The sequence below is a fragment of the Chiloscyllium plagiosum genome, unplaced genomic scaffold (assembly GCF_037043375.1).
Source record: "Chiloscyllium plagiosum isolate Xiang-an unplaced genomic scaffold, Cpla_swu_hap1 HiC_scaffold_19, whole genome shotgun sequence".
NCBI lineage: Eukaryota > Metazoa > Chordata > Chondrichthyes > Orectolobiformes > Hemiscylliidae > Chiloscyllium > Chiloscyllium plagiosum.
This window is the reverse complement of record NW_028270157.1, coordinates 65,837,192-65,859,251: the sequence shown is the minus strand read 5'-3', so window position 1 is coordinate 65,859,251 and position 22,060 is coordinate 65,837,192. Positions and strand designations below refer to the sequence as shown.

At 43.3% G+C, this 22,060-nt stretch overlaps 1 protein-coding gene across 1 annotated transcript; it reads left to right on the top strand.

Moving 5' to 3' along the window:
• The first annotated feature begins 24 nt into the window (after window positions 1-24).
• On the top strand, window positions 25-22,057 carry LOC122547763 (uncharacterized). Its single transcript, XM_087996933.1, has 14 exons — window positions 25-144; window positions 1,604-1,729; window positions 3,643-3,828; window positions 5,270-5,488; window positions 6,281-6,400; window positions 7,059-7,253; window positions 7,795-7,893; window positions 10,851-11,021; window positions 17,271-17,369; window positions 17,476-17,664; window positions 18,948-19,046; window positions 19,341-19,457; window positions 20,237-20,359; window positions 21,999-22,057. Exons 2-14 carry the CDS (start codon window positions 1,630-1,632, stop codon window positions 22,055-22,057), a joined length of 1,776 nt encoding a protein of 591 aa, XP_087853059.1. The 5' UTR covers window positions 25-144; window positions 1,604-1,629.
• Window positions 22,058-22,060: the final 3 nt, after the last annotated feature.

Here is a 22,060-nt window from a genome sequence, read left to right as displayed (position 1 = left end):
TCCTTCCTTCCTAACCCTCAGATGTGAATGAATGTGAAAGTGGAAGCCACGACTGTCACAGCTCGGTCTCCTGTTTCAACAGCCCTGGCTCTTTCCAATGTGTGTGTGAGGCTGGTTACACTGGAGATGGGAGGCATTGTACAGGTAATTTGACAATCTTTTCATGGATATATCATCCAGGTTTGCGTTTCTTTTTGATCAATTGTTAAGGAAATTACAAGATCTCAGAAGATAGTTCAAGCAAACACTGATACCATTCCTGGTTGTAAGAACACACTGCTCTATCCAGTTGAGTCTTTTCAAGGAGCAATGATATGACTCTCCATTATAACCTGATGGAAGCAGTCCAAATGTTCAAAATGTCACTGCCTCCAGCTGGGTTTTTGAACAAAAATGTTAGATGTTCTTTTGTAACTGTGAGCCTGTTGCTGGTGGGGTTTTACAGGGCTCAGTATTAGGTTAATGCTCTTCATGTTCTAAATGAATGATTTGGACAATTCTCCCCACAACACGCTTTGACAAACTTAGTCAACTCTTTTAACTTGCCTTACGTTCCTTATGTTAATTTGTTTCTCTTTAAGAAGCAATCCGAGAAATGAGACAGTCAGGAACCGGGACCTTCCACTCCTGTCGCACGACAGGTGACCTCAATGCACTACCCAGTCTCTCTCACACAAGCACGCAAGTGCGTGCACTAGAACACACTTACACTCTCTTACAGACCCATACACACACACTGACCCTCTCTCACACACAATCTCTCTCTCTCTCATATGTTCACACTTACACACACCCACACATGCACCATCTCACAGATTTATACCACGTTACACTGACACACATTCATGCATATATACACACACACACATAAATTTGTTGGGTGAATTTGTACTTGCAGAATTACATTTTATTTTGCTCAAAAACTGCATGAATCCATGTAAGATTCTGCAAATCCCCTTTTTTTAGAAATAGAATCAGTCTGAACATTGAGGCACAGACAGACTTTAACCTCACACCTTCAGCACATTCTCTGAGCTGACATGGCACCTATTGTTAAAGTTCACTTGTGAATGTAACTTTAAAAAGAGTCCTGGGATTTACACATGAAAGGACTGAAACCAACATGGTCATTCTAAAATTTGAGAGACTTAACAAATCATCCAGGCCTTTTTCCATATATCATTTGAGTTGCATCACACTGTAAACATTTGCTATAAATTCTGTGTCTTACAATCTTATACTCCACAACCACCTGATGAAGGAGCGATGCTCCAAAGGCTAGTGCTTCCAAATACACCTGTTGGACGATAACCTCGTGTTGCGTGATTTTTAGCAAGGAACAAAAGGATATGTGGATGGAGTTAATCGATGTAACGGAGAGGCCAATGTTTGTTGTGTGTTCTGGTTTTTATTGTAGATTCTACAAAAAGCCATGGCTCAGGAGCAAGAACGAATCTTGTGGTTGGCTGCATAATGTGTTCAATTATAGCCCGGCAAAGCCATGTCGTTGTATGAGCTGACAACCATAGACTGTAGGTGCTCACACCTCTTCACTCACTCTCTCTCCGATTCACTGGTGTTTATTTTTTAATGTTGCTTGCAGATGTTAATGAGTGTGCGGATCCAGCAATGAATCAGTGTGACCCAAACGCAGAGTGCCTGAACTCGGAAGGCTCCTACAGCTGTGAGTGCAACCCCTATTACAGAGGGAATGGGACACATTGTGAAGGTAAGCAGCAGGATACAGTCCCAGCTTCCTCTCTCACTGATGGACTGACCACACAACATGAGGGTTCACTGGGCTAGAGATCTACCTTTACAGCCTGGCAGGAAAGGGAATCCTGTCGATTCTGTGTGATCATTCACTCCATTAGATCTCCTTTACTGCTGTCCAGTCAGGTGATGCTGATAGCTCTGTTGGAAAGACAGAGATCAATAGTCACTGAGTGGCAGACTAATGAAAATGAGCAAGTTAGTCTCCGAACTCAGGAGGAGCCATGGGCAAGATGTTCACAAGTAAATCACAGAATGAGTGTTCATTCCTACCAGAGCCATTTGAGGATTTTTATTCTGTTTATAGTTACCTGAAGAAGATTAGATTAGATTACTTTACAGTGTGGAAACAGGCCCTTCGGCCCAACAAGTCCACACCGACCCGCCGAAGCGTAACCCACCCATACCCCTACATTTACCCCTTACCCAACACTACGGGCAATTTAGCATGGCCAATTCACCTGACCTGCACATCTTTGGACTGTGGGAGGAAACCGGAGCACCCGGAGGAAACCCACGCAGACACGGGGAGAACGTGCAAACTCCACACTGGGAAGCGGGGAATTAAACAAAAACCAGTTGGTTAAAATCTCAACCAGTTCAGTCCTGTCCTGTAGAGAATCAACAGATATTCCTTAGTTCAACACATCCATATGTGACTCCAGTCCTACATCAGTGATGTTGACTCTGAAATGGCCTAACTATCTACCTTGCGGTATTGAAACCGTTATCAAGAAAATTGACCACCACAATCTTTTCAGAACAGCTCAAGATGCACAATAAGTGTTAGCCTTGCTGAGTGGTGCCCACATCCCAAGAATGAAAGCAAGAAATGTCAGGAAAAAAACAATCTGGTCCATTAATGTCCCTGAGGGAAGGAAACTGCCATCCTTTCCCTCGTCTTGATGATATGTGACTCCAGACCCACATCAATGTGGTTGGCTCTTAACTGTCCTCTGGGCAGTGAGGGATGGACAATAAATGTGTTCCCTGCCATTCACACCCCATCCAGTGGGGGATTTAAATAATGAACAAAGATGATGCCTTTTCTGTGAAGCATTTGTGGCCTCCATAAACGCATTCAACAGAGAAATGTTCAACATTTGGAGATTTTCTCACTCTCTCACTCTCACACACGCATGAATTTTAAGCAAATCAGAAAGTGGAACAAACGTTTTGAGACTGCATCAGTAACAATGGAAACATTTTGTTTCCTTCTCTGCATTGCTCTCTCTGACTTAATGTGTGTTTGGCTTGATCTTGGACCAATAAGGACCATGCATTTGTATTTCCAAGTTCCCTCTTTGTGACTCGTATAAAAAGAAATTTGTTTTTCAGAGCATCCCATATGTTCACCGTAGAGAGTATCATTTCCTGGGTGAAATGCCTTTGACAGCACCCTCCACAGAGCATTGAACATCATGTTCAGTATCTGACTGAAAAGACAAACCCAAGCAAACACACAATGTCAGCCTGGCTGTACATGCATACAGCACAATGTCCCTCCAGAACAGGATCCCGAAGAGGGGCACAAAATATTGACATAAAGCTGGCCATCTGGAGTAAAAGATTTAGAAATTTTCCAGTCACACGAAGCAGCTGTAAACATTCCTGAGCAAAATGACAGGAGGGTTTCCTGCATCACCCACACATCATGTTTAGGGAACTGCGAGGTTTGAAAAGTGTTGGTTTTATGGATTAAACCAGGTGAACCGCAGTCTACATTTCGATTTCTTGTGTGTGTTTGTTATGCAGCTGCTGGGGAGTCACTGAATTACTGGATTGTAAAATATCAGAGAGAACAACTATGACATTAACAAAGAGCCAAACTTGTCTAAGCTACTTCATGTTTTCCTTCTCTGTTTCTAGGTTGTTTTTGCCCACCAGAAATTATCCCGGGAACAGCGAACCAGCCGGCTGTATCAGGGCATCCCTGCCCCTGTGTATCAGGCTTTATCACGTCCAATAACTTCCCGAGTCTGTACCAGAACAGCGCAGACATGTACTGGTTCTTCAACATGGCCCAGTTGTCTAACACCACTCGACAGTACACAGGTAAATGGCAACTCCATTCCTAAAGGTGAGAGAAGATACATTGAGCTGCTGCACCATTCACTGATCAGAGAGTAGACCCTCGGGAGTGACTGTGTGAGCTGGTTCTCTCTCCAGCCTGAGGTTGTCAGTCCAACATGAATGCTACTCTGGGACCTCTGAACATTTAACATCTTACTGCAGCCCCTCAGTGCCCTATCTGAGATGTGAATGATTAATGGCAGTAGCAACCCACAATTCTCCTCTTCTTCAGAAACTGCTCTATCCATTCCCTGTTTTTCCTTGCTTTGAATAGGCATAAGAATATAGGAACTCGGAGTAGGCCCCTTGAGCTTGCTCTTCCATTGAATATACAACCATGGCTCATCACATCTCGTCTCAAGTCTATTTGCTGCCCACTCTCCATAATCCTTTAGTCGCTTACTAACAAAAGTCTAATAAGAATCTATCCATCTCTGTCTTAAATTTATTCTGTGTCCCAGCACCCACTGCACTCTGGGGTAGTGAATCCCACAGATTCCCAACCCTCCAGGAGAAGTATTTCCTCTTCATCTCTGTTCTCAGACAGTTAGCTTTTAGCCCAAAAATACAACCTCTCATTCTACGTGCCTCACGCTGACACCATATCTCGGGAGTGACACTGCCCAGTGTCAGTGAAACCTGAGGCAATGTTGAGGTTCGCCATAGTCCTCACCTTCACTCTAGGTTGCTGGGCTCTTGGTGTTATCTCAGCCAATGTGAGAGTATTCACATGATGGGAACATGGCTGCAGTTCCTGTCAGTTTGGGGCAGATAGATCCACTAGAGACAGAGCTTTGATCATCACTTTGCAATCACTGTGATTAATTACACATGATGAGGTAATTTTGCAAAGCTCAAACCTCCCCCGTTATCACCTTCACCACCCTGCACTCTAGATTATTGGTTGTTCCTGAATGGAATGGGAATCCACTGCCTTCTGACTGGGAGGTATAATAGCTAATACTGAACCAAATATGTTTGCAGCAGTGGGAGGGGATCACGAGTGTGCACAATGTTCTTGCCCAACTGTGAAGAGGTGGACACCACGGTCTCTGCACAGAAATGTGGCTCCACTAACGGTGGCTCAAGGGTGGCACGGTGGCTCAGTGGTTAGCACTGCTGCCTCACAGCATCAGGGTCCCAGGTTCGATTCCAGCTGTCTGTGTGGAGTTTGCACATTCTCCATGTGTCTGCGTGAGTTTCTTCCGGGTGCTCTAGTTTCCTCCCACAGTCCAAAAATGTGCAGGTTAGGTGAATTGGCCATGCTAAATTGCCCACAATGTTAGGTACATTAATCAAAGGAGAAATGGGTCTGGCTGGGTTACTCTTTGGAGGGTCGGTGTGGACTGGTTGGGCCGAAGGGCCTGTTTCCACACAATAGGGAATCTAATCTAAAGAGTCTCTGTATTGTTGTTCCACACAGGAATCCGATTCCGGGTGGAGTCACTCTCTGTGGTGTCCCTGGAGGATTACATCTCCTTTGGATGTGGAACAGATCCCGATCGACAGAAACAGTTCACACTGACCCAGAAAAACTTGAACATCATGACCTTTCACCTCTCTGATTGCACAGACTCCTGGGTCCATTTCCACTCTGGCCCCAATGTGCCAAACACAAGATTCAAAATTTACTATGAAATGGGTGAGTTTTGTTTAATTCTTCTCTCATGTCATTGATCCCTGTCCAACTCTTAGCAAAGATAAACTGAGAATTGGGGCTTTGTGTTGTCTTATTTTATAATTTAGTTCCAATTTCTCCATCATATTTGCATGCCATATCAAGAACATTGCACATAATTATCAGTCAAATATTGTCCCCTGAATGTTGAGTGAACACTTGAGGGACAGACCCAGAATACCTCAGGATTAGACAAACAAATGGACTGTGTTGTTCCCTCCTGTGCAGGACAATCAATGATTCAGTGAGGGAATGCAGTGAAAGTGTTTGGGAAGTTCTCCCCCTCTCTTTGCTGGAAATGTAGGCAGTGTGATATTTCTGGAACATCAACACTGCATTCCCATGTCAATGGGTAAGAAATTGTGTTCCTGAAAAGCACAGGGGTAAGGAGCCAGTCTTCTGTGTTTGTGTTGTATTTCATTAATCACACACTCATGTTACACGGCAGCTTACGTCACCTGATTGATTTTTTTTAATGACTGTATATTGTACATAACTTCCAATTTCTATTGTAGGCAAAAGAAGAGTCATGTATAATATGTTGCTGAAATGATGCTCTGTTTTTACTCGTTGGCTAAATGTCAGGGTTGGCCCCATTGTAAATTTTGATGGTGTGAGGCCTTCCTTAAATGAATTTATGTTTGTAATGGGAGGGGGCAGGGGAAGTCTTGCCCAGACTCAGTGCCTGGCCATTCACTGAGTTGCCCTTGCACTGTGTGAACACATTAATATTCCGGTGTGCCCTTGGTTTTGCAGTGCCCCGTCTGTGCCTGAACCTGAGTTGTGACGTCAATGCAGTTTGTCACAGAGACAGCGCCGGGTCCCTGGTATGTAGCTGCAAACCAGGCTGGAGGAGATCAGGTCCCAGGTGTTACGGTAAGGCAGTCCCACCACATGCATTTCTCTCCACTGAAGCCAGTTTTTATACTGTCCCGGTTTGTGTTTGGAGCCTGATGGAGCTGCAGCTGAACCCTGGAGTTTGCATGGAGCCTGGATCCTGGTGTGGGAGCTTGGCTCAATCACGAGGTCATTGAGCTCTGTATCAGGAGGTCAAGGGCTCAAATCCACTTGAAAAATTGACCACTCACTGTCACTGAACTGCCTACTCATGGTTTTATCAACATTATGTAAATAGCACAAGATGCTTGAGTCTATCTCTCAGAACTTATTATACAAGATCAGTCTAGAAAGATTCCTGTCACTCTAGGGACCCAACACAATCCTGCAATCTTTAAATGTCTACTTGTTCAATATATCACGAAAAATGTTACATTTCATAGATATGCAGATCTTCAGATTGTTAACAGACATATGGTGACTGCTAATTTTATTATTAGTGTTGGAAATCTTTATAAAAGGAGACACTGATTGTTCTGGAAGCAGCTTCTCTTACAATGCTATAAATAATCATCAGGTCTAATTATTCTACAGTTCTACATTAATCATTCATGGTCAATGTCGCTTCTAGCTGTGCAAGCTCATGCTTTGCCATCTACCTAATGTATTCATTGCCACCTCTCCACTCCTTCCCTAGAGCTCAGGAACATGGTACAAGGTGTAACAGCCAGTGTCACAGGACCCAATGTCACATTGAGATGGACGGTCGTCCCAATACCCGGAACTGAGATTCTCAACTACCAAGTGAACACAAACTGCACAAACCACACCAACGGGATCATCCAGCTACAAACTCACCAACCTGGAAACACCACCAGTTTGGTTTTTACCGGTAGGTAGTTCAATCTCACTTCGACGGTTTCAGGGATCGTGTTGCGTGCTGAGCTCTGCACAGCTGAAGGCACTTTGTTCCCACTGATTGGGCAATTAATATTGAGAGTGCTCAATTGACCAGATTCAGAGGAGCAGCGATATCTCAGAGAGCTGTGGGCTGGAGGAAGGGATTGAGATACAGAAGGGGCAAGGCCAAGGAGAGATTGAAAAACAATGTCAAGCATTTTAAAACAGAATTGTTTCTGGATAGGGATTTTGATTGATCAGTCAGCACAGGGGTGATGTGTGAACGGGATTTGCTGAGTGTTTCAATGTGGACAGTAGAATTTATGATCGACTCAGATTTGAGAAGGTGTAATCTGGCCAGGAGAGCAGAGAGAAAGAGTGGAACATTGAACATTCCAAGTCTATGTAGATTCATTCTTCACTGCAACACATTTAATAATGAGGAACTTGAGAAACTCAGAGGGGTATTAATGGAAGTTATTTTTTGCACGTTTTGTATGTAGTCATGGTGACTAATGTGACTGAAATTCCAGGTCTGGGCTCCCTATCACTGTGTACCACTGTGATCCAGGTAAACACCTCCTCTGATGGCCTGGTGACCACTCAGCCTTTTACCTTCAGGACCTACTCTGGTGAGCATTTTCAATTTTCTTCTTTTGTTCCTTGTTCCACAAAGACCAGTCGTGTGTTCTCGAACAAGTCGCCATAATTTAAGCCAGTATTTGGAAACGATTTGATTCAAAGCCGAATGGTGAGGGATGGTAAAATTTAGATCAGTGACAGTTGTCTTCAGGGCTACTGGTTAATTGAGACAAGTGCAAAGCTGTCCTCTGTTTGCTTTATAAGAGCAACATCAGAGACCAAGCACAAGGATGTCTTGTCTATGCTGTTTCAACCATTAGCTGAGACGTGAATTCTGGAACTGAAGAAAACGTCCCGCAAATCTTTGACGTGAAGGTCCCTCCGTACTTCATTTGGGGATATTGAGGCTTGGATTGTTGATTGCAGAACGAGATGACAGGAAATGAAACTGATGACCTTTGCAAATGATTAAGAGAAAACAATTCTCATTATTGCCACACAAGGTCATAGTGATGCAGGATCCCTCTTCGATAAAGCAGTGTTTTTTATACCAATTCTAATCCTCAGCACGAGGTTTGGGGAAATGATCTTAGAAACAGAGCCAATCCAGGATAATCAAGAAGGAGAACTATGTGGAACATGATTTGTGAGCTAGAAGATCCCAAGAAGTTGCATTCCCAAGAAGCCCTGTAACCTGGGATGTACACTTACCATTCGTAACTTCAGAATTGGGACAATCTGTTGGTAAACTACAGACTGAGGAAAGCATCAAGAAAACGTGAAGCCAAATCAGACACCTCCCTCCTGCTGACTTGACTGACAGCTTCTCTTACGCTTTGGGTTAAGAGGCATTTGTAGGATGCAGAATGGAAGGATGTCAAGTTGAGCTCTGAATGTTTTCCATTACAGGACAGGGAAACAGAAACCTTCCTCAAGGCAATAAATGGCTTGGTGGGGCACAGCCACTGATAACGAGTCATATCATAAAGGGAGTTACACTTCGTTAGTTAACAAACGTCATTGGTGCAAAACTAGGAACTGAGGAGGGGTACAGAGAGTTGGGTTATCCGGGTACAGAAATTAATGCTTCGAAAATATCTAACATGATTGGTAATGTTGGTTTCAATGGTGAAGGGAAAACAAAAGAAAAGATGGGATATTATATTCATATTTATATAACTACAATCAATGTCCAGTGTATACTGTTCAGTTTTGGCAATGCATCTTTGGAAGTTTAAATAGCCTTTGAAAAACACAGGTTCACCTGAATGATCCCAGGCTTCAGAGGAGTGAATTATGAGGAGAGATTGCATGACGTTGGTTTGTGTATTGGAGATTGGGTGCAGATAAAGATATTCCCTTGAGGATAACAGATTGAGGGATGATCTAATACAAGGCTGTTTAAAGGTGAACTCAATGTTGCTCCACAAAGAGATGTTTATGAGTGACGCATCAACAGGAGCTTTGACTGGATTTTATCAATGTTCAGCCCAGCTGCAGCTTTGACTGAACCACAGCAAGGCAGAGCCAGTTTTCACCTGTGACCTTCAGGAAGGGGAGAGGTGCAGTGGGCAATGTGCTGCAGGTTATTTTCCAGTGAATGGTGACTGAGCTGCTAAACAGCCCCCAGGCAAGCTCCGAACCCAGCTACACTGGTCAGGCTGAAGAGGATCCAGCTGTCAGTGGGATGCGCTGAAGGCAGCTCTTCACGCAATGTTCCTCATCCTCTGATTTGTTTTCTGACTATGCTGGAGTCAGACTGTCAAAACTCTGGGTCTGTAACTCTTGTCAGCAACAGATGGGTTAACAGTTGCAATATTATAATGAGTTGTACCTTCATTAAAGCAGTAGACACAATCATGTAAAAGCACATAAATGTTGCGTTACACATTTTGCACAATACAGCTTCAGTCCAGGATGGTTTCTAATGTGTGCAAATGCAAGTTCTCCAATAGCTCAGCCTGTTTACTGAGTGAGCTGCTACATTGCTGGTGTCTCGCCTGCTTTCTACTGAATGTCAAGGTTAATCTTGACTAAAATGACTGCAGAGGAAGGGATGGGAAAATAGATCAGCCTGAGCTTCCCTCTTTGTCTTTTCGAAATTCCTTGAGTGTTGGGAGAGACATGTTTGCTGCCTCAGTGAATGGATGAGTGGCTCACCCATTCTTTAGTTAAAAATCATGCAACACCAGGTTATATCCAACAGATTTATTTGGAAGCACTCGCTTTCAGAGGGCTGCTCCTTCATTAGCTGGTTGAACCACCCGATGAAGGAGCAGCGCTCTGAAAGCTAGGCTTCCAAATAAACCTGTTGGACTATAACCTGGTGTTGTGTGAATTTTAACTTTGTACATCCCTTCCAACACCGGCATCTCCAAACCATTCTTTAGTGAACTCTGTTGATTCACAGATCACCTTTAGAATGGGAGGTCAGACTGGACCTGTAAGGGTGAATTTTATCTTTGTAAATTCAGTATCTGAATAATAATATGTAAGGTTAATGGTGAACTGAGAGTAGCATGGATCTTGCAGCATCTCCTGAGATTTGGGTTTATCCCAGTTTTGCTTCTCAATTTCTTACAGTTATTATCTTTCAGTACTCTAAGATTTTTATTTTAATTCATTTTTGGTTCTTTTAAAGCACATTTAGATAACTACATGAATAAGACACGTTTGGACAGATATAGGCTAAGCCCAGACAGGTGGAACTAGTTTAGTTTGGGATCATGATTGGCATGGACTGGTTTGGACCTAAGGGTCAGTTTCCATGCTCTATGACTATATGAAGTGATCTTTGATTAGCAGTGAGCTCAAACCCGATAGAAAGGGATGAATGAAAGGGAGTTTTCATTTTCATTTTCATTTTCATTAAAGTGTAATCTTAGAAACAACAATTTCCTTTCCACTGTAAGCACAAATTGCCTTTTCTGCCATGATTGCATAGCACCCTTATACTTAATACTTTTCATGTTGTGAATAATGTTTTCTCTTTTGGAAATGATTCCAGAATCTCTGAGTTTGACCTCCATCTCCACCACCAGTGCTGTGATCTCCTGGGCCCCTCTTGGGAGTGTGAGTGCTCTGAGGGGCTGCAGTCTGAGCTACTACAGCATTGGGAGCCCCGGCACTGTCCACACTGTCAGCCTCGTCCCAGTCAGTACAGAGGCAGTGATCACAGGTAAGATGGGAAGTCAACTGGCCTTCGTCTCTGTGGACAAGCATTGACATTTTGTAAAATTTAATAGAAAATTCAAAATAAAATTTGTGCCTTTCCTGATCTTTGGATATGACGATGCATTTTTAAAAAAATACATTTTAAAGCATCACTCCTTTTACAATTCAGCAAGTAAGACTGCTGATTCTCGTAATCCAAGGAGCAATGAAGTAAAGATTTGATCACCTGTTTCATTGATGTTCAGTGAGTAACTATTGGTCAAGATACCAGGGAGATCTGCCCTGCTCCTCCTTTTGATATTTGATTGTAAAATCTCCTATTGAGCTGAGAACTGAGTTAAGTCTTTGGCTTATTGTTTCACCTGAAATCCAGCCCTCCTCTCAATGCTGCATTAGAGTGTCAGCTGTTACTTTGTAACTAACAGGACTTGGCAGGGTAGATGTGAAAAGGCTTTCTCTCTTTGTGGAACCGTCTCGGACCCAAGGGCATAATCTCAGAATTAGGGGTCACCTATTTACAACAGATGAGCAGAAATTTCTTGCCTCAGAAGGTAGTGATTCTGTGAAATTGTTTATGGCAGAGAACTGTTGAGGTTGGGATTTCAATCAATGTAGTGGGAGTGTGAGACTTGGAACAGGAACAGTTCCTCTGTTTCCATCTGGGAACAGGCAGTGAACTTCAGTTCAGTCTGAGAATCTGAATGAAGGTCATTTTAATCACAGCAAATTGACCAGACCTTATTCTCTATTCAACTGAATTAATTTTTAATCAAAGGGTCACAATCTGGTACACATGACCTGCACCCTTGGGCATGTCATAATTAGTTTAAATTAAAAGTGCGTTCAAGAAAGATTTACATGACATTATCATAAGAGACTTTGCAGCTGATTTTTAAATCATTGTGAAATTATTAATTTCCCCTGAAGATTGAACCTATTAATTCAAGTTGCACGCAAACCTTTCTTAATTCAAGTCGACTGCCACGACTTAGGGGAGAGAATCAGAAAAGAGTTCCTGCTTCCCAATCTCTTTTTAGCCAACTTATAATTTAGTTTCCAATGGCAATCTCAGATAAAGTATCCTTTAACACTGCCTTCACCCTGTTGGTTAGTGGGTGACCAAGAATAGGAGCAAGGATTGGTTTATAAATTCAGTTGCCCCATAAGGCCATTGGTAAAATCACATGTTTTCTTTAGCGCAGGAAGATTCCAAGTTTATTCTACAGTGGTATCCATTTAGAGTTCAACCAAAGCCAAGTGTTCCAGGGGTATCTCAGTGTAACATTCCAAGCTCTGAGTTAGAAGGTTGTGTGTTCAATCCTACTCCAGAGGGAGGAGCATCAAGACTAGGCTGACCCTGCATTGCACTACTGAGGGAATGCTGAACTGTCATAGCCATTACCCTGCCATTGCTGTCATGGCAGGGGATCAATCCTAATTTAATAAAGAGTGCAGGAAGTCATGCAGGAGCAGCTGCAGACAGTGAAAACTGAAGTGTCAACTTGTGAAGCAACAGCACAAGCCTACTTAGGAGTCTCCACAAATATCCCATCCTCAATGATCATGGAATCCTTATAGTGTGGAAAGAGGCCATTCGGCCCATTGACACTGCACCAACCCTCTAGTGAGCATCTCCATCAACCCAGCCCCCTACATCATCCCCATAACCTTACATTTACCTTGGTTTTTCCATCTACCCTTTACATCCTTGAACACTGGCAATTTAGTATGGCCAATCCATGTAACTTGCACATCTTTGGGGTGTGCGAAGAAACCAGAGAACCCAGAAGAAACCCCCACAGACACAGGAAGAATGTGCAAACTTCACACTCACCCAAGGCTGGAATTGAACTTGTGTCCCTTGGTGCTGTAAGGCAGCAGAGCTAACCATTGGGTCACCATGCTGCCGATGATGGAAGAGCCCAACTCATCATTTGAAAAAACAAGCCTGAAGTATTTGCAACAATCTTTAGCCAAAAGTGCCGAGTGGATTATTCGATTTGGCCTCCTCCAGAGGTCACCAGCATCATATATGCAAATCTTCAGCAAATTCAGTTGTCTCCATGTGAAATCAAGAAATGGGTTGAGGCATTGGATATCACAAAGTCACAGTATTTCAACAATAGTACTGAAGACTCCCCAGTTTAGCTGTTTCAGTCCAGTTACAACACTGGCACCTACTTGACCCAACAAAATGAAAAAAATGCCCAGGTATGTTCTGTACACAGAGCAGGGCAAAACCAACCCCGTAACTTCCCAGAGGTCAGTAATCTGAGTTCCAGGATTTCTCTGAAGACGTTCCTCAGGGTAGCATCTTCGGCCCAACCATATTCAGCTGCTTCATCAGTGACCTTCCCTCCATCATAAGATCAGAGGTGGGTATGTTCATTGATGATTGCACAATGTTCAGCATTATTCACAACTCCTTAGACACTGAAGCAGCCAGTGTCCAAATGCAACAAGATCTGGATGATATCCACGCTTGTGGTGAAAAGTGGAAAGGAATGTTCGCAGCACACAAATGCCAGGCAATGATCGTCTTCAATAAGAGACAATCAAACCAAAGCCCTTTGAAATTCAGTGGCATTATCATCATTGAATCCCTTACTATCAACATCCTGGGGAGTTACCATTGACCAGAAACATAACTGGACTAGCCACATGAATACTGTGGTTCTAAAAGCAGGTCAGAAGCTCGAAATTCTGCAATGCATAACTCATCTCCTGACTCTCCAAAGCTTGTCCACCATCTACAAGGCACAACTCAGGCATGTGTTGGAATACTGCCCACTAACCAAGATGACTCCAACAACATTCAAGAAGCTTGACACCATCCAGGACAAAGCAGCCTGCTTAATTGTCAGCACATCCACAAACATCCACTTTCTCTCCCACCGACGCTCAGTAGCAGCAGTGTGTGCTATCTACAAGATGCACTGCAGAAATTCACCAAAGATCCTCAGACAGCACCTTCCAAACCTACAGTCACTTCCATCTCGAAGGACAAGGAAAGCAGACATGGGGGAGCACTGCCACATCCAGGTCCCCATCCTAGCCAATCACCATCCTGACCTGGAAATATACTGCTTCAGTTGCTGCAGTATTGCTGGGTCAAAATCCTGGAATTCCCTGCCGAGCAGCATTGTGAGTCTACCAACAGCACGTGGACTACAACAATTCAAGAAAACAGTTCATCACCTTCTCAAGGGCAGCAAGAGATGAGCAATAAATGCGAGCCCACCCAGGGACACCCATACCCCACAAATGCGTAAAGGAAAACTATTTTTTTCATTTTTACTGCCAAAATAGGTCAAAATTCTCCCACATTATACTCCATTTGTGAGATCTATGTCCACTAACCTAACCTTTCCAGATCCCTTTATAGCCTCCTCGCAACTCAGGTTTCTGACCATTTTTGTATCACAGGTACATTTAGCAACCCCCCTTTCATCCTTTTATCAAAATGTTTATGTAGAATGTTGAGGGCCCACCAATATATCTGAGAGACATCTTTCACTACATCTTGAGTCAGGAGTTACAATCTAAATCAAAACCTATTTATAAGAAGGAATTGTCATGCATCGCAATCATTAGACCAGAAACCAACAGAGGCTTTGAAGAATTTCTCAGAAGGACCAAAACATTGGAAGCTGGGCAGCCATACAGGAGAAGCACATATACTGACAGAGGAATACAGAACTTCCGAGACCTCTGCATAAAAGCAGAAACAGACCAGACAGATAGGTCAAAGCAGAGTGTGATGCTGGAAAAGCACAGCAGGTCAGGCAGCATCCGAGGACCAGGAAAATTAACATTTCGGGCAAAAGGCCTTCATCAGGATCTGTATGCCAAGCTGGAAATTTGTGTTGCAGATGTTTCATCCCCTGTCTAGGTGACATCCTCAGTGCCTGGGAGCCTCCTGTGAAGCGCTTCTGTGATGTTTCCTCTGGCATTTATAGTGGTTTGTCTCTGCCGCTTCCGGTTGTCAATTCCAGCTGTCCATTGCAGTGGTCGGTATATTGGATCCAGGTCGATGTGTTTAATGATTTGAATCTGTGGATGAGTGCCATGCCTCTAGGAATTCCCTGGCTGTTCTCTGTTTGGCTTGTCCTATAATAGTAGTGTTGTCCCAATCGAATTCATGTTGCTTGTCATCTGAGTGTGTGGCTATTAAGGATAGCTGGTCGTGTCATTTCGTGGCTATCTGCCAAAACAGATATCCCCGCAATTTCATTAACAGATGCCTAAGGGAAAGACAACGGAATGAGGACATGCCACAACCCAAAGGACTAGCCACACTACCACACATCAAGAACATTTCTGAACTGACAGCCAGACTACTGCGACCACTAGGACTCATAACAGCACACAAACCAACAGCCACTCTCAGACAACAACTCACCAGACAAAGGACCCGATACCCAGCATGAGCAAAACCAACGTAATGTACAAAATCCCATGCAAGGACTGCACAAAACACTACATAGGACAAACAGGAAGACAGCTAACGATCCGCATCCATGAACACCAACTAGCCATGAAACGACACGACCAGCTATCCTTAGTAGCCACACACGCAGATGACAAGCAACATGAATTCGACTGGGACAATACTACTATTATAGGACAAGCAAAATAGAGAATAGCCAGGGAATTCCTAGAGTCATGGCACTCATCCACAGATTCTATCAACAACACATCGATCTGGACCCAATATACCGACCACTGCAGCGGACAGCTGGAACTGACAACCGGAAGCAGCAGAGACAAACCACTACAAATGCCAGAGGAAAGATCACAGAAGTGCTTCACAGGAGGCTCCCAAGCACTGAGGATGTCACCTAGACAGGGGACGAAACGTCTGCAACACAAATTCCCAGCTTGGCGAACAGAACCACAACAACGAGCACCCGAGCTACAAATCTTCTCACAAACTTTGAGCCTTCATCAGGAATTTGAAGGGCTTTTGCCCAAAACATTTATTCTCCTGCTCCTCGGATGCTGCCTGACTTGCTGTGCTTTTCCAGCACAACACTCTCGACTCTCATCTCCAGCATCTGCAGTCCTGACTTTCGCCGATGTTGGTCTCTGTGGTGCTTTGACCTATCCTATCTGACACTTTGTGAGGAGATGTTTAAAATATTTGTATGTGGGGCATGACGAGATGGAGGGAAATGTGGGTTAATGGGACTGACATCAGAACATGCATAATGATGGTGTAAAGGTGTTAGTCAGATGATTATATCGAGTTTGCTGGAAGCAAACAGGAGTGTTACACCAGTGTGAAGAGAATCATTTGAGTTGTAAATTAAGACTTCTTGCAAAATGTTTTAATAAATTCTCGCAGCATTACTTTAGTCTCCCAGAGAGCTGTCACCTAAGAAAACAAACTCCACCACAGCAGGTTATCTGATCATTACCTCATTGCTGTTTCTGTATCCTTGATGTGTGCTCCTTGATTGCTTCAGCTCCTTCACTGTGACTGGGAATCCACTTGAGCAGTGCATCATTGGGATGTGCTGGAGCGATGGAAGGGGTCATAGAGATGGAAGTTTTTGCTGCTGACAGAAATCCTGGAATCAGCCCCACTGGCCCCAAGTGAAGGGGAGGAAAGTCCATCCATGGATCCTGCTCCAACTGTGGAAGATTTGGTATCATGGCTCAAACACGTGTAAAGGCCCTAGGACCAGTTATTGAAGGGTGACTGAATCATTGCCCAGTAAGGGAGGTGACCTGATATTGAAATTTACCCACAGAGGGAGAGAGGTCAAGGGTTTGACATGGTTTTCCAATGTGGCTGAAAGTGCGGGAGACCCAACACAAAGCAGGTCGTTGCTGTAAACAAGAAAAACTGATTGCAGAGAAAGAGACTGACTGATCATTTTAAAATCAGAAGCTGACATTGATAGCTTTTGTTTTTCCAAGCAACACACGCTGCCCCCAACACAATGCCATGTTAAAGCAGAATGTTCAATAACTGGTTCTGACATCACTGTGACATTCCAAAAAGTAGATAGATAGGTGGTTCCCAGGCAACACTGGTAAGTTATTGCTCAAGCACAGCGTTGATGTGGGGCCAGTCAGTCTAACCTAAAGCAGGGCTATGGTTAGCATTGCTTGTATGGAAGCTTTGATTATGAGAAGAGAAATTCAGGGACAAAAATAGAGAATTGCATATCCTGATTCAATAATTTGAGTGAATTATTATCACAGTATTCTGGTATTTGTATTCACATTGAGTGTTTCTTTTCAGGATTGGATCCAGACACCACTTACATCATGTCCATTGTGTGTCACTCTCTCCTTAACTGGACTCTCAGCTCCCAGCTGCTTAATGTCACTACACTCCCCTGTATGTATTTACAAATGTTATCATCAGTCTAAAGTTTGCACACACTCTTTCTGTCAGAGAACTGGAATGTATCTTCACTCTGACTGAGACTCTGTTTTATTGGCAGCTTCGAGATTCCTCAGCAACATACAGGCTTCCCATATAACCTCATCGACTGCTGTGATTGGCTGGGATCTACACCGTACAGATACTGACCTGGTTGGCTCCTACTCCATTAGCTACCGTCCTTATGGTACTGACAGACCTAAGAAGACGATAATTGCTTTCCCTCCGAATACCAGTGTGATACTCACAGGTAGGGACATTGTGAATGTGAAATGAGAAATGAGAGTGAGACCCGCAGATCTTTTACCCCTATAATCTCTAACTTACTTGTATATTCTGCTGAGCTTGGGACAGAAGTACAGGCAATGGGTTGTAGAGCAGTGTCCTTTCCCAGTAGCTTTCTGTCTCATTGCAGCTGCTTTGAGATTTCCAATGGGGTATGGGATGTCATCACAGTGCTTATGTTATGTGATAGATTATTAAAACAAAAATCAGTAAAGCAGCAGAGAATTGCATGTGTCAGTGACTGGTAACATGTGCTTCCATCGGTGTAGACTAAATAAGAACACACTAAGATGCATTAACTGAGACTGGTACCAGGGTAGTCTGAGTAGCGACTGATGGAGTTTGGGAATCCCATAAGCTGGTTCTCCAATGGAAATTTGCTCCCATGGAAATGTTACTGCAGAATAGATGAATGGAAAATGAGGCAGCATAAAAGAAGGATGCTCAATGCATAACACATCAAATTCTAAAGGAATTTTATAACCATGAAGATCTTAGTGTACCACTGAAATTGTAAGAGTGGCTTGGTAAGAGTGTGGTTCAGCAAAAAGACACAAGAGGGGCTGTAACATTTACCTTAAAATGTACAGCAACATCAGCTGCTTGGACATGTCTGGTGATAGGTGTGAGAGTGATGGTCCCATTACCATTCTAAATAGCATCCTCATTTCAATCAATGGCTGTCTGATGTCCTGTAAGGTGCTGGCTTCTGAATCATCAGAGTTATTACAATAAACGAGGAATCTGTTCAGCTCGTTATGTCCCTGTCTGCATTCTTTGAACATGTCAGACTGTGAAATCAGAATTGCATAAAATCTGGCATTAAATTAATGACAGCCATGTAACCATGGTTAATGTCACAAACGCCCACTTAATTCACTAATGTCTTTGAGAAAATTTTCCTGCATGTGACTCCAGACCCACACCAATGTGGTTGATTTTTAACTTCCCTCTGAAATGGCCAAGTCAGCCAACAATGCCGACGTTCCATGAACAAATAGACCTATAAACCAACTGATCCAGCCATTCACTCTGGCTATCTTCCAGTGGTAATCCTATTCCCTTTTATTGTCCCCAATTAATACAGCAGAGTTAGTCTGTACATGCCAGAACCTAAACACACACTGTGTAAAAAAAAAATGTATTGTCTCTTGTTGCCTTTGTTTCTTTCGTCATTTATGTTCTCCTGGTCTCCACTTTAACAGGGAATCCCTGTCACTGATGAACCTCTTTATCTTCCTTGAACAGATCTGAGTGCGTCAACTGCATACATTGTAACAGTTTCTGTCAGAGCATTCTCTGGAGAAGAGGACACTAGTTTAATATTGTCTTTTAAAACCAAAGGTTGTAAGTATTTCAAACATGTTTGCTTATAAGTTATTTTGAAATTGAAAGTATAGCATGGCTAACTAACACTGAATATTCCCTGGAAAAAGCCAACCTATTTCTGTCCTTTTGTATACATTAAGGAAACTACAATCTCTGAGAGTTTGTTTCAGCTAAACCCTGACATCCTGTAATTGTCTTTATCTTGCCCTTGATTTTCATGATCTTTATGAAATATAATTTTGTTACTTTAGTGCAATAGCTGAGACTCACAACACAGCTATACTGTTCACCTTGTTTCTTTTCTACCTTCAGTGATTAACGTGTGTCTGAACAATCCGTGTGGAGCCAATGCCTCCTGTATCCAGCAGGACGGAAGCTTCAGATGCTCCTGTGGGACTGGCTACACCTGGAATGGATCTGTCTGTACAGGTGTGTGATGGGGATCAGTGAACACAGTGGGGAATGAACTGAGCACACTGCTTCCATATCGGACTGGAGGCTGTGTCACATCCCCAATGGGGGAGGGGTGGGATCAGTGAACAAGTTGTGGAATTTACTTTGCTGTTGATGAAAACTTTTGTCTGAAAAGTGAATATCCTTCAAACATGAAGAATTTCGACTTACTGATGTCATCTGATCCTATTTGTTAAAGTATGTCCAGATTGGGAGAGTGTAACAGAATTCAAAAAATAAAATTAGGGGTGAGTGGAGAGGTCACTCTTAGCTCTTTTGACAATCACTCAGTAATGGTCTCTAAACACCCTTTCCCTTTCATGAGCTTAATCTCTTCCTGATATTAATGACTGGCCCCTTCCTGTGGTACAGCTTCATAGACGCCCAGCAGACAATTTTTCATCTATCACAATGGCCATGAGTGTCCACAATCAGGCCTGATTCTATCCTCTATGTTTACTCACAAGCACCTTGCAGTTTGATTCACTGGACACAAATCAGGAGTTGGGATCATCAATGATTTCCCCTCCCAGCCCAGAAGAGTTCCGATCAGTTCTAACATCCAGTTATTGTTTGAACTGAACTCAGTATCGAGTGAAAATGGGAACTGGGGAAATCTGAGCTGGAGGTCCAATACTCTACCACATGGGGCATTAAGAGTCACAGGGTTTAAGGCTAAATTTGGGTCTGTGTAGAAAGGTTAAGATTCGTATAGCTCGGATTCCCCCAATAAACTCTTCCTTCCTAATCCCCAGATGTGAATGAATGTGAAAGTGGAAGCCACGACTGTCACAGCTCGGCCTCCTGTTTCAACAGCCCCGGCTCTTTCCAATGTGTGTGTGAGGCTGGCTACACTGGGGATGGGAGGAACTGTACAGGTAACTGATAATGACGCTACAGCTTTAGAAGTCTCTCAGCTTGTTTATATATTCCTTGCAACTTGTTGGTTTTCTTCTTGTTTACGTTTATTGCTTGGAATTTGCTGGGTTTTTTTGTACTGCAGCCCGAAAAGCTAATGTTTGATTCAACCAAAAATGATGGTGGAACCTGGAAAAATCCCATTCTGATTGTCTGAATCACATACTGCCTGAGGCAATGCAAACGGTTTCACTCTATAATTATAGTTAGATCATTTCACTATTGAAAATACCAGGATTTATTGCTCAGTTCCAATTATTCTTGAGAAGATGATAATGAAGCTTTGCAGTCAATATGGTGAAGATGCTGTCCCAGTGCTGCTGGATCCATCAATGATGAAAGAATAGACACTAAGTGTCCTTGTCAGGAGTATTTACATCCTGGTGATGGTGGTGGAATAAAATAGAGTCCCTACAGTGTGGAAATAGGCCCTTCGGCCCAACAAGTCCACACCGACCCTCCATCCATTCCCCCATAACTCCACATTTACTCCTGACTAATGCACCTAACCTATACATCCCTGAACACTATGGGATAATTTAGAATGGCCAATTCGCCAGACCTGCACATTTTTGGATTGTGGGAAGAAGCGAGAGCTCCCAGAGGAAACCCACGCAGACACTGGGAGAAAGTGCAAACTCCACACAGACAGTCGCCCGAGGTGGGAATCAAAGCCAGGTCCCTGATGCTGTAAGGCAACAGTGCTAACCACTGAGACTCTGTGATCCCATGAGCCTGCTATCTTTGCTGTTTCAGGCAGTGGAGGATGGGAGGTTGCTGCTATGCATCATGTAGATGCTGGATGGTGTAGTAGATTATGATTGGGTGATATATCAAGTGGACCACTCTTCCTGGGAAAGTAATGATTGTTTGCAGATATAATCGGTTTGTGGACAGTTTTCCATCATGCAACTGACGTGTGCCTTGTTCATGGTGGAAATTCCTTGAGAATTCAGAAGTTAAGTCTGACATCAGTTTTAATAGCCACGTACTGATGAAGGACTTTTGCCTGAAACGTCGACTCTTCTGCTTCTCGGATGCTGCCTGACCTGCTGTGCTTTTCCAGCACCACACTCTCGACCCTAATCTCCAGCATCTGCAGTCCTCACTTTTGCTTTTCTGTGGCTGGTGCATTGAGGCCAGTCAGTGTTGACTGACAGGATGTTGATCGTGGGGCAGTTAGCAATAGTGATATTATTGACTATCATGATTACTCTCCCTATATCATCATTGACAGTGATTCAACATTACATGCCATTATCAGCTGAAGGTTGAGTGTTGGCAAGGCCTTGTGTGCAGACATACACTGCTTCATTATCTGAGAAATTGCCAATTATTTATTTTCAAGGTTAATACATCTGGGAGAATGCCCAAGCCCTGACATTTCTGTTGTTACAATATTAATGCTTCTTAAACAAGGACCCTTTAATGAACAAAGAAATGGAATAAATCAGACACAACGTGATGCACAGGAAACTGAAAAGTTCCCACACTCAAGCCAATTTGTTAAGAGTTCCTTTCTTGACCTTTAGTGACCAGCTGTTTTAGACTCCTGCCACAGTCACAAGTCATTAGAAGTTTGTTTTGTTTTGTTGGCAGTGTCTCCTGGGAGCAATCCAGTGAATCTTGAGATCAATGATCTGAGTAATCATCTGTAATCT